Raw genomic sequence first — 12514 nt, 5'->3', positions numbered from 1 at the left:
CAGGAGCCGCTCCCCCCTCTCTGTGTGCGATCAGCGGTGTCCCGGCGACTCTGGGGTTTTCATTAGCAGTTTTCTGCCGTTGTCACTCTATTCAACGTTTCTATGCTGATGTTGACAGACCAGATCTGAGAAACAACAGCATAACGACTCCCTAATACACTCCACTGCATCATTTGTGCTGATAGTGTGTGGTTTTCGCCGCGCCACATTCACTGTACTTATCTCTCCATGTTCCTGCAGGAGATTTTTCCAGACAGCTCACTTCTATGTGGAGGACAGCAGCTCTCCACGGGTGGTGGCCAATGAGAATATCCCAGTCATCCCTATACCAGGTGAGCTATGTTTCCTATACTGTGTTAGAAAACTCATGCATATATGTGGGGGGCAGTTTTCTTGCTATAAAAAAGATCATGTGTGTAGTTCTGCAGCGTTTAACTTGTGCACAGCTGCATATTGTTCCAGCTATAACACAAAAACCTGCATTTTAAAGTGCAGCTAGGAACTATTAAGCAGCAAAGTTCAGCAAAGTAATGCATAAATGATTTGCATAAATAGCAGAAAGTAAAGGATAAATCTTCTAAATGGCCTAAAAAGATGAATAACTGGTGAAATGGCTAACAGCGGTTTAATGAGTTTGCTAAAGGCATAAGTGATTGAATAAGTGATGGTGTCAATGAAGGGTTAATTAATCCGGCTAGAACTGTAAGCAAGCGCTGCTGTAGATGCTGCACTTCTAAGAATGTTGTAATATTTGACCGAAGAAAGGCTGAAACCGAGCGTTAGGGGAATCATGGTGTACCTTTGATCTGCGCCTGCTAATTAGGCACACACTGCAAGTCATCATTAACCGCCTTTAAATGGTTTCCTGTATTACCTTGATGTCTTCATTCGTTTCTCTTCTCTCACATGTGAAGCGACTCCGGGAGTCGTAGAAACGGCGCGAGCGGCTTTTCGTAGCCCTTTATGTCCCAGGCAGCAGTGCAGTGGCAGCTCGTCGATATCAGACTTTACTTTCACAGTCGCTTAAAGCTCAGGGACATTTCAAGGCCGTGATTTCATAGTTAAAGAGCGCAGCTGATGCTAGTATTGACTCTGCATTCATTCCGCTTTTATTGTTCTTTCTTTCTCTCCGTCTGTTTTTTTTTTTTTTTCCCTACTTCTTTAAATTAAAGTTGAGCAGGGAAATGATAAGAATCTGAGGTTTTTATTGGCTCTCAATCTGCTTTCTCTCAATTGCTTTTTATCTTTTTCCATATTTCTCCACATTTGAATGTTGGAAATAGTGCCGTGCATACATGTGAACATACCTATGCATCATCTTTTATGCTGTCAAGACAAAAAAATGGGCCTAATCAACCTTAGTCTATTACAATTTCTAGCTCCTAAAGCCACATTTCACCCAGAACCATTCGGATGAACTGATCGGACTGATAAGTCTCGTGACACTAATACAGAGGAAAAGAGAGACTTTGATAAATGGCTAGGTTAATAAACGAGAATTCACCTCTACGCTGTAACCACTGAGGCAAGTAAGAGCCCTACAAGCCCCAGCTGCGAGGGTGTATTAGTTAAGACATTGGCCAGCATCAGCAGTGATGGCAGCTGGGTCCCCTGCACCGCCGTCCCTGTGTGGCGCTGACCAGCCATATCAGAGATCCCTCATGTGTGATTTGGGCCTGATTTGGCTCAGATGGGACAGATGCTCCCTCCAATAAAACCTCAAAATAGCAAATATAGGTGTTTGTGATGGAGGCTGGTCTCTCATAAAAGATTTTTTCTTTTCTAATCTTTTGATTTTCAGACTCTGAAAACAACACTTTAGAAACAGAAGACAACAATAAATAATAAATGACGCTGGTTTACATAACAAAAGACTTAATAGACTCATGCATATATTCACACGCTCAGAAATCATCGAGTCCAAAACAAAACAAGCCGTGATAATGCGAAATATAAACCACACAAAGTATTTGGCGCTTTGCACAGACTGCTGTGTTTCTGTCCTGCAGATGACATGGAGGCCATCCCCGTCAAGCAGTTTGTCAAACACATCATGGAGCTCTACAAGAACAACATGCAAGGATTCGCTGAGGAGTTTGAGGTACAATGCCGCTTTCCGCTGATTAGCTCTGAAGCTAATTCCACGGAGGTTTAAATTGGGTTTAGCAGCGTCACCTGACAGCAGGAAGGCTGTGGGAGGAACCTGCTGAGGTCTGTGGAGTTGTTCTGTTCTCCCCATACCTGCTTTCTACTTAGATGTCCAAAGACATGCATGGGGATTGGTAATTGTGCGTAGGTGTGAGTGTCTCTTTGTGTTAGCCCTGTGATGGACTGGCGACCCCTCTGGCGTTAACCCGCCTTTCACACCTCTGTAGGATAAAGTGGGTTTTAATAATGGATGGATGGTTTAGCTGAATTGGAGTTGGGTTTATACAAAGAAGAAAGAGACACACTCTCGCCTTTTAGTCCTGCTCTGCTTCATGAACCTTGTCAAGCAGTCTTGGTCGGGTTGTTTGGTGCACGAAACGTTTTAAGTATAGTTTTCAAGCGAGCCCAAATGAACTAAATCAAATGGGGGAAAGATGCACAAAGGTTTGTGAAACGGAATCAAATGGGACTCGCACAGAACGCATAAAAGTAAATTGGTCTTTTTTTTCTTGGAATTAAGTAAGTACTGATTAACTACTGAGCACAGAACTCTATTCTTTTGTGCACTTGTTATCTGCAAATGAGCCTGGGTTTGAACAATGGTTATACATTATTTTGTGCGTGTGCTCGTGTGCAGGGTTGCTAATTTTGAACAGATGGTTGAGAGAAAGATGGAGAGAAAGATCAGAGGGATGGAGGTTAATTAGAGAAGGTCTGTCTGCTGGTTGGCTGCATGGGAAGACACTTTGTGTGCAACTAGGTTGGGAAAGGAGGCAAAAGCTTCACCCCAAGAGCATTCCTTTTAATTGGGGTCATTTGGTGTGAAGCTTGTGTGCATAATGCCGAAACGCGCCACGGTGAAGTTGAGTTGGAAGAGATCGCCGTGTTTTTTGGGTGACTGAGTGGACTGTGGTGTAGTGAAGAAGAAAAGAAGAAGAAGTGTGTTCGACTGGAGGCTCGAGTTCAAGCCCCTGTGGCAGTCAGCATCTGGTCTGCTGAAGTGTCCTTGGCTGAGACACCGAGTCCCTGCTGGAGGTTCAGCTTTACAGTTCATCGCCGAGGTCCTTATGCAGATGGATTTTTGATTTCTTTCTCGCAACATAGAAAAGTTTCCCCCCCCTCAAACAAAACGACATTATTGCAAAAATAGCTATCGTAAAAACTCACAGTTGAAGTAAATCTAACTTCCTCACACAGCGTAATTCCATTAGATCTTCTCTCCTTGTTTAATAAAATCCATTTCTGGCTATTTCTTCTCTCTCCAGGAGGTCCAGCGCTGCACAGCCGACCTGAAAATCACAGCAGAACATTCCAATCATCCCGACAACAAGCACAAAAACAGATACATCAACATCGTGGCCTGTGAGTCGGCTGTAAAATCTGATTACGACGTCTGCTGCTGCGGAATCCAATAATGTTTTAATAACAGGTTTTCATCCTTTTAATGAGTCACAATGCTTTCCCTAGATGACCACAGCAGGGTGAAATTACGAGCTTTGGCGGGGAAAGATGCCAAACATTCGGATTACATCAATGCCAACTATGTGGATGTGAGTCTCACCAACCTTGTGACATTATTCAAGGCTCGGGAGTCTTTATCCGGGCCTTGGTGGGGTGTGTGGGGGGTTTGTTTGAGTCTGAAAGGTTGAGAAATGCACTTGCTTCAGCTGGACAGTGAGTGAAATGACTCCAGAGTGTGTTGTGAAAGAATTATTCCCAGAGCTAAACAGCACGCTGACAGCTTTGCTTAAAATATCAATCGGGGTGTCAAAGTCGTAAAGCCGGCAGACAGCAATAAAAATGGAGGATATTTGTATTAAACGTATTGATCCGCGCATAAATACTCCCAATTTCTGTCAGCTGAAGGAGTGGATTTCATGACCTCCCACTGTCCAGTGTCAGTAAACCAGTTCCATCAGCTATATGAGGCGCTGTGGGGAATTGATACAGTATTGATCTTACCAGTAAACCATATTCCACCACGCTCCTGTTTCAGGGTTACAACCGGCCCAGAGCTTACATCGCCGCTCAAGGTCCTCTGAAGTCCACGTTCGAGGACTTCTGGAGGATGGTGTGGGAGCAGAACACTGGAATCATCGTCATGATCACAAACCTCGTGGAAAAAGGAAGAGTAGGTTCATTTCTGTCAAAAAAAATAAAATAAAATCCTGACACAGAAACGACTAAACGTGCTGAAACATCACTGTTGTGTCCTCCAGAGGAAATGTGACCAGTACTGGCCGACGGAGAACAGCGAGCAGTACGGGAACATCGTGGTGACGCTGAAGAGCACGAAGGTTCACGCCTGCTACACGCTGCGCCGGTTCCTCATCAGGAACACGAAAGTTAAAAAGGTAGCAAAGAGTCACTCTTACTCTGTATTAAATCTGCTAAAATGTGCTGTTTTCTTTTGAATTAAACCAAACAAACATTACCGATCCAGGGGGTTTGTTAGATTTATCTCACGTTTTATTATTTTTATCTACATACAGGGACAGTTTTGAGAAATTAGTCACTGACACGGCATTTTCATTTTAAGATGTATTATTTTTTTTGGGTGGCTCGGTGGTTAGCACCGTCGCCTCACAGCTAGAAGGTCGCCGGTTTGGACACCCGGGATCTTTCTGCATAGAGTCTCCATGTTCTCCCCGTGCAGCGTGGGTTCTCTCTGGGTTTTTCCGGCTTCCTCCCACACAGTCCAAAAACATGTTGAGGTTAACTGGTGATTCTAAATTGTCCGTAGGTGTGAATGTGAGTGTGCTTGGTTGTCTGTCTCTATGTGTAGCCCTGTGATAGACTGGTTACCTGTCCAGGTGAACCTGCCTTCACCCTGAGTCAGCTGGGACAGACTCCAGCCCCCCATGACCCTAGTGAGGACTAAGATAATGGATAATTTTCTTCTTTTTTTTTTTGTAGATTACAATTTCCGATATGCGAGGTCTGAAATGTCAAACATGTCACCACTTTGAGTTTATATCTTCGTGCATCTTTCATTAACATTTATTTTATTCTCTTTGGAAGTAGCTGCACCAGGCAGGTACTGACAATTAATATTTAGCAACACCTTATCTCGATGTTGGAACTATTTTGTTTGTTTTTTAATGATTTATTAATTTGTTTTTCATTAAATTAGTTCGTACTTTGTTTAGTGTTTCAGCTGCAAGGACATTTAGAAATATGAATTAATGTAGAGTGTTTGTCCACCGGTATGACTTCTATAACATATTTTTAACTATGCAAGGGACAGTATTTTGTTATTCCAGGTATATGTCACTCTTCATTAACTGCTTCTGCACCAGCCAACACTTGCTGTTGTTGATCAGGGTTCCCACTCGTCCTGGAAAATCTGGAAAATGATAGAGCAATATTCCAGTCATGGAAAATGAGGGAAAAAAAAAGGTCAAATGTCCTGGAAACGGTTAAGATGTCCTGGAAAATAATTTGTCCTCACGACTCCAATGTAATCTGTGGGTGTGTTTGCATTATTCTGTGATATATTTGTTCATAGATAAATTCTAGCCATAGACGGCACATCAAATGTCTGAGTAGTAAACATGGAAACAATCGGGGTAAACACGAGCTACAACTGTATAAAACACTTCCAAAGAATGACAGGGGAATGTGTTAGTGTATGATAACTTGTGTCTGTAGCGGCTGAACAATGTCCTGGAAAATAATTTCAGGTTAAGAGTGGGAACCCTCTTGATGCTTACATACATAGAAAACCCTGATAGTAGCTGCCCTGACACCGTAGTGTGAATAATCTGCTCATCAAATCTTCATATTCATTTCATAAATGCTAAGCGTGACACACTGTTGTTGCAGGGATGTGTATATAACCTGATATCTCTGCTCTGTGCTCAGAAACTGAAAGGATTGTACTGCACCAGCGTCACACGTCTGCTCTCGTGTTTTAGGGTCAGAAGGGGAATCCGAAAGGGAAGCTGAACGAGCGCATCGTGGTCCAGTACCACTACACTCAGTGGCCTGACATGGGAGTGCCCGAGTACACCCTCCCTGTCCTCACCTTCATCAACCGCTCGTCAGCGGCTCGCACTGCAGACATGGGCCCCGTCCTGGTGCACTGCAGGTACATCATTATTACGGAGCTCGCGGGCTAAATGAGTGTTACTTATGAGTGTTACTCTCATCTTTGCTGACTTAGTTAAAAGCTCCCTCTCGGGGCTTCGCTCATATTGTTTTGTGCTCTGCTCTCTAGTGCAGGGGTTGGACGCACGGGAACATACATTGTCATTGACAGCATGCTGCAACAGATCAAGGACAAAAGCACAGTTAGCGTCCTGGATTTCCTCAAACATATTCGCACACAACGCAACTACCTAGTCCAGACCGAGGTAAGAGCCCCGAAATAATCAGTTACTTTGGGAAGCCGGATTCCTTCTCTAAAGGTCATCTGTGATTAAAGATGCATAAGGAGTTATGAAAGCCTTTCAGTTTGATACTCCAAGCTTGGGTAAAGGTCACTCTCACTGCAATTTCAGTGCAACACACAGTGCAAACTGTTATACACTCGCCACAACACAGACGACTGTATAACATCAGAATTAGTCCACAGCCGCTGTCCTCAGCTACTCCTGTGTCTGTGGTTGTTTTGACTGACGGAGGATTGAGGTTGTGTCTCTGAACTTCTATCAGATGATGACGCAGATATGTTTTTGTACGTGTGATGTTGTTTTTCTCTGGGCCCTGTAGACGGAGGGGGTTATACAATATTCAGTAGACCACTCCCTTCACATTTCATTTGCAACTAAGAGAGCCAACAAAAGAAAATCCAGCCATAACTATTAGCTCAAGCTAGCATTATAAAATACACTAAATGACCTAATTTAACCTCCATCAACCTACTCTGTATGTTTTACACACACACATGTAAATCAAACGTCGGAGGAGACGGTCGATGTGTTTGGAAACAGCCACACACAGACCGGAGTGGCTCAAACGCGACCAAAGAAGGAGCTCGAGCTGAAATTAAATAGATTAAATGAGCTATTCAACATAAAATGTTTAGATCCTTTGGTTTCCAGGCCACCGCTGAACGCTTCCACGCTGCACAAACTTCTATGTTGGAGGTCACTCTCTATAGCCTCCACAGAGGCTGCCAACAGTTTCAGAGGGAAGGACTCAGATGCATTAATATGCTCTGACATGCACATGGCGCCGGTCCAGCTGCCAAAACATACAAAAGAGGAGCTCTGATTACAGCACACACACACAGAGGACGTGTGACTTCATTCTCTGCTAAGGATGCCATTACTCCACTATATCTTTACACAGCAGAGAGCTGTTTGCTGCTATATTAAAGCTGTATTTACATTGAGAATCTTGCATAGTGCTCCATTAGCTTAAACTATTAACTAGCCCTGTTTTACACTTCAAACCCAAATGTTTTTACATCATTAGGCTTATCTGACAGCTGTGTATATACATGTATAGTAATGTGAACTATCATAAAACATGCACATTTACCGTCCTGTACTTCTAACAATACTCTAAGTCTATGTGATACACTGTGATGATGCCACCCAGAGGTTTATAAATTAGATACGTAGCTCTGCCTTTTCCACTTTAAACAGCCGTGCAGTGCTTTCACATTACAGTTTTTCTCTTTGGTACTTTTCTCAGATCAGAATTGAAATTCTCGAAACTACTTGTTCAATCTTCTCGTCATTGTGTCGCTTGTGCACATCAAAAAATCAGCTTCTCATTTCTTTGACCAAGCTCTAAATGCTTTGGTACGTCCATGCAAATGATTACGTGCAATCCTCTTCCTACATTATCAGCTGTTGATCAGAATGGATTATCGATGGGTCTCTGTTGAATAGTCCCACAACATTTAGACATTAGTTCATCGTCTTTACATGCAACACGGTTGAACAAGTTGTCAGAATATGTCGAGCATATTTCCATTTTTGTCTAAATCTGTCCTGGACTGGTCGGCTGCTCCCAGGTGAATCTTGACTTTCTCTAATGAAGGGACATGTGTGCAGCATCACACAGATCAACCAATGACCAACCAGTTGTCTGAAATAGCTCCAAGGTGCATCTTATGAACCAGCAACTGGCAGGAAGCCTGCACTGTCATTCCTACAGCACTGCATGTACAGTTTCCCTTAAGGACACTGTCCTATGTGCACATTTCTACGTTAGTTTTTTTCTCTGTGCTGTGCAGTGCTGTCTCTTCCTTTCTGTATCTCAATGACACGGTCTGTCAACAAATTACAGCACAAACAGTAAATATGAATCCATCTCCCACATACATTAGGGTGTAACTCACAGTTTACAATAAATGTCATTAAACTTTAGGCTTAGTTTACATCAGAGCATCCCTCCAGAGTTCACAGTTATACTGACACCATGACTAAACAATCTATCTGATCCGTACACATTGACTCAAGGACTTGTCGTTCTGACGCCACTGACATGTTCACCGACAGATATTTAGTTTTGAGAGATGAACTACGGAGTTTGAGCAAGTAACTGCCTTTTGCAGCTAATCCATGGTGTTTTGAGAAGTGCACTTACTGTTTTGTCGAGGACGATTCGAGAAATGTACCAAAGCGACTGAGAAAAACCTGCAATGCATCCAAAGTGAAAATTTGTCTTTTTTCAGATTCTGAAGTGAAGCATTTTGCTTATTTCTGAACTTTTGCTTTTGGATCTTAATATACATGAGGTGTACGTCAAGTGAGGCTAACACCTGACGTCATGTTCCTTGAATATAACCTGCAGGACTTTCAGCCTAACCCAGTCACCGTTTTAATCTGATAATCCCCCGTTCAGCCCTTTTCTTTCTGTCGAGAGAGAAGGCCGTAACTGCATCTTTAAAAATGTCTCTGGCATGTTCACAACAGTTGGGATCCATTAAAGATCCCTTTTAATAAAAATCTCTGAAACAAAATAATATGAGGAGATTAGTTTGCATTTATTGAAGCACGAGACAGCTTCACATTTATCCGTCTGCCTTCATTTTCCTGATTTATTGTCACGCATGTCTTCACGTCTCCCGCGTCCCCTCAGGAACAGTATGTTTTCATCCACGATGCTCTGATGGAGGCCATCCTGAGCAGGGAGACAGAGGTGCCCGCCTGGCAGCTGCACGGCTACGTCAACAGCATCCTCACGCCCAACTCCACAGGCCGCACACGGCTGGAGAAGCAGTTCAGGGTGAGTAAACCTGCTCGGAGCCTGACTGGTCCAGTTAGACGAGCTGTCACAGCCTGCGCTGGTGCCATCAGCTGCATTCGAGGTGGTCTCCGGGTCAGAAGCTTGTTAGCAACATGCGCGGTGCCGTCGGAGCTCCTGACGGGAATAGCTGGAGAGCGTCTCTGATGTTATAATAAAGTCCTGTCTGTCACCCCTGCTGCCTTATGCAAAGCTTGATGAATGTTTCATTAAGCTCCTGCTCTTTCAACATAAGGAGAGACAAACTAATTGCTCCCACGTAATGTCACTTCCTCCCGAGCTTCACACGCTCATTATTAACGTGAAAGGCTTGCTGTTAATTTTGGCTGCTGAACAACTTTGTATCTTATTTTTCCACGTTTGATTTTAATTTGCAGCGACTCGGAGGACTAAAAATTTGATTTCTCTCTCTCTCTCCAGCTGCTGACTCAGTGCAACACGCGTTTTGTGGAGTGCTTCAGCGCCCACAAAGACTGCAACAAGGAGAAGAACCGCAACTCCTCAGTGGTTCCTTGTGAGTATTTATCAGCATCCTTGAAGTGGCGCCGAGGCCGAGACCAGGGCGAAAACATGTTGGAGAATGTTTAAATTAGAAGAGTGAAATGGGATGTGGGCAATATTTACAGGGTTTCCATGAGTAAGATCTGCCCTGTGTGTGTTTTCCTGCTTATAGAAACCGGAGAAAATAAGAATCCGACTCATAACATTTTAGATTTTTCCTATTTTTCAGTCAATAAATTATTAAAGACAATTCCTATTCCAAAATTAGAATCTATTTCCATAATCCTATAAGTTAATCTTTCTATGCGTCCCCGGCACCCTGACAGCAGAAAAAGGAAGTAGTTGTTGCTATAGCAACAGTGGAGCCTGGTTATAAATGTGTGCATTATCAGGCGGCGCGATATTAAAGAGGCCCGGGTTTGTGATTTAAAGCGTGTTTTTCTCTCTCCCTCTCTCTCTCTCTCCCTCTTAACAGCGGAGCGAGCGAGGGTCGGACTCACTACTCTGCCTGGCATGAAAGGAACAGATTACATTAATGCATCCTACATAATGGTACAGTTTTAGAAAATGATCAGTGTGTCACAATCATCCATCTGTGCGAGTGCTCCGAGCTTTGGAAAGGCTAACAGCTCACCTCTATCACCTCAGGGCTACTACAGGAGTAATGAGTTCATCATTACCCAGCATCCATTGCCCCACACCACAACAGACTTCTGGAGGATGATTTGGGACCATAACGCTCAAATTATCGTCATGTTGCCTGACAACCAGGGCCTGGTGCGTATTTATCCTCTTTCTCTGATGATGCTTTCTCTGTTTTTTTGTTTTTTTTTTATTGCTTTTCTGCAGCAGTTTCACAAAAAAAAACACTAAAACTAACAGAAAGAATGAGTCATTAGTGAAAGGCTTTGATGAGAAAGACACCTGTGACTCCGTTTCCCTTCAGGCCGAGGACGAATTTGTTTACTGGCCGAGTCGGGAAGAGGCCATGAACTGCATCGCCTTCACCGTCACGCTCATCAGTAAGGACAGACTGTGCCTCTCCAACGAGGAGCAGATCATCATCCACGACTTCATCTTGGAGGCGACGCAGGTACCCGACCCGCCGTCTGATTACTGTGACACCAAGCATAACAAGTCAGGAGTGGTGACTCGTGATCGCCGTGACGTGTCGCTGCTTGACGCTCTCCTTCTCTTTCTGTGTGTGTGTGTGTGCGACAGGATGACTACGTTCTGGAGGTGAGGCATTTCCAGTGCCCTAAATGGCCCAACCCGGACTCCCCCCTCAGCAGCACCTTCGAGCTCATCAGCGTCATCAAGGAGGAAGCCATGACTCGAGATGGCCCCACCATTGTGCATGACGAGTACGTTTGCGTTCACCTCTAGCAGCGCAGAGTCGTCAGGTGAAGGTGGCAGTTGCTGCAGCGTGAGGACGGCTTCTTTACGCTCCAGTTTGTCCTCCTCGGGTCCATTCATAAACCAGACAAGGCTGTAAACTGCTCTCCTTATCGTCGGCTCACATGTCGGTCCGGCTTATTGTTTTTCTGGGTTTAAAAGGTTGAAAAGTTCTCCTCAGAGGTTTGATTATTTTTTATGAGACCCGGTGACACTCTCGTGTTTGCACTGGGAAGGAGGGAAAATAAGCCACTAAATGTTCTTTTCATCGCTGGCGGTTTGGAAGTCCTTGAACTCCCTCTCCTGGCATTGATTAAAGCCCTAAAAGCTAATCGCTGTTCATCACATTTACATATTCAGGAGGATTTTTTTCTTTTTTTGTGCCTTTTCAAGCCTTAAAATGACTCAGATGGAATAGGTGGGAGACTCGAGTATCCTGCCTCTATTCCCTGTGCTGCTCACCTGCAGCTCACACGACTGTAACGCTGCATAATTCAGCCGTACGTTGACGAGATTTAGGTTCTCTCCATATGAAACTCTGCTGCAGCTCTGAGGCAGAAATGCTGAGTCATGGTGTTGGCTGCTTATTTTATTCATGATATGTCTTCATGATTTAGAAAAACAACGCACCATATGGACGTGTTAATAAGGTTAAAAACTTGATTTTGGTCAGGAGTGTGTACGCCAGCGCCGAGGCTCCACAGGGCCACTGCCAGGACGAACAGAACCGCCAAGTGTGTGAGCGAGCAGCCCTCCAGTCTGTCTGTGTCTGCAGCACCTCGGCTGCTATTAGTGTAAACATCGCCTATCTGAATAGTCCTCCTCGCTCAACTTCCTGACAATCAATCACGCTTTTCTCCGGGTGCCGTCTGAAGTTGTCACGGACTAAATAACAGACCGCGATGCCGCCCCGCTCGTTTCTACCAGACGCTAACGTGACGGGACGCCGACAGCCGCGGTCTGTACGCTTCACGTTTTATCCTTTTACTCCCTGCGGTGCGTTCTATCCTGGCTACTGCTTGTATGTGTTAATATACAGTCGGATTCAGGAACAAACAACAGCAGCTCTGTGCTTGTGAACTGTGGAGGTGTGATGTGACATTGTTGGTGAACTCCTCCTCTCAGGTATGGAGCCGTGTCAGCAGGGATGCTCTGTGCCCTCACCACGCTGTCCCAGCAGCTGGAGAACGAAGGAGTCGTCGACATCTATCAGGTGGCGAAGATGATCAATCTCATGAGGCCGGGAGTCTTCACTGATATAGTAAGT

General features: G+C 44.4%; 1 protein-coding gene across 1 annotated transcript in view; it reads left to right on the top strand.

Moving 5' to 3' along the window:
• Positions 1-12514, top strand: part of ca16b (carbonic anhydrase XVI b) — a 105568-nt gene that overhangs the window by 88443 nt on the left and 4611 nt on the right. The window contains exons 14-28 of the mRNA XM_008285799.1: positions 241-332; positions 2010-2101; positions 3414-3510; positions 3616-3698; positions 4145-4279; positions 4368-4502; positions 6066-6238; positions 6368-6503; positions 9187-9333; positions 9772-9865; positions 10328-10404; positions 10501-10629; positions 10799-10945; positions 11074-11216; positions 12373-12508. Of these exons, the coding sequence (XP_008284021.1) occupies positions 241-332; positions 2010-2101; positions 3414-3510; positions 3616-3698; positions 4145-4279; positions 4368-4502; positions 6066-6238; positions 6368-6503; positions 9187-9333; positions 9772-9865; positions 10328-10404; positions 10501-10629; positions 10799-10945; positions 11074-11216; positions 12373-12508 (1816 nt within the window). The remainder of the gene's footprint in view (positions 1-240; positions 333-2009; positions 2102-3413; positions 3511-3615; positions 3699-4144; positions 4280-4367; positions 4503-6065; positions 6239-6367; positions 6504-9186; positions 9334-9771; positions 9866-10327; positions 10405-10500; positions 10630-10798; positions 10946-11073; positions 11217-12372; positions 12509-12514) is intronic.

This window comes from Stegastes partitus, unplaced genomic scaffold (assembly GCF_000690725.1).
Source record: "Stegastes partitus isolate 25-593 unplaced genomic scaffold, Stegastes_partitus-1.0.2 Scaffold10, whole genome shotgun sequence".
NCBI lineage: Eukaryota > Metazoa > Chordata > Actinopteri > Pomacentridae > Stegastes > Stegastes partitus.
Note: the sequence above shows the minus strand (reverse complement) of the source record. Positions and strands in the feature narration are given on the sequence as shown.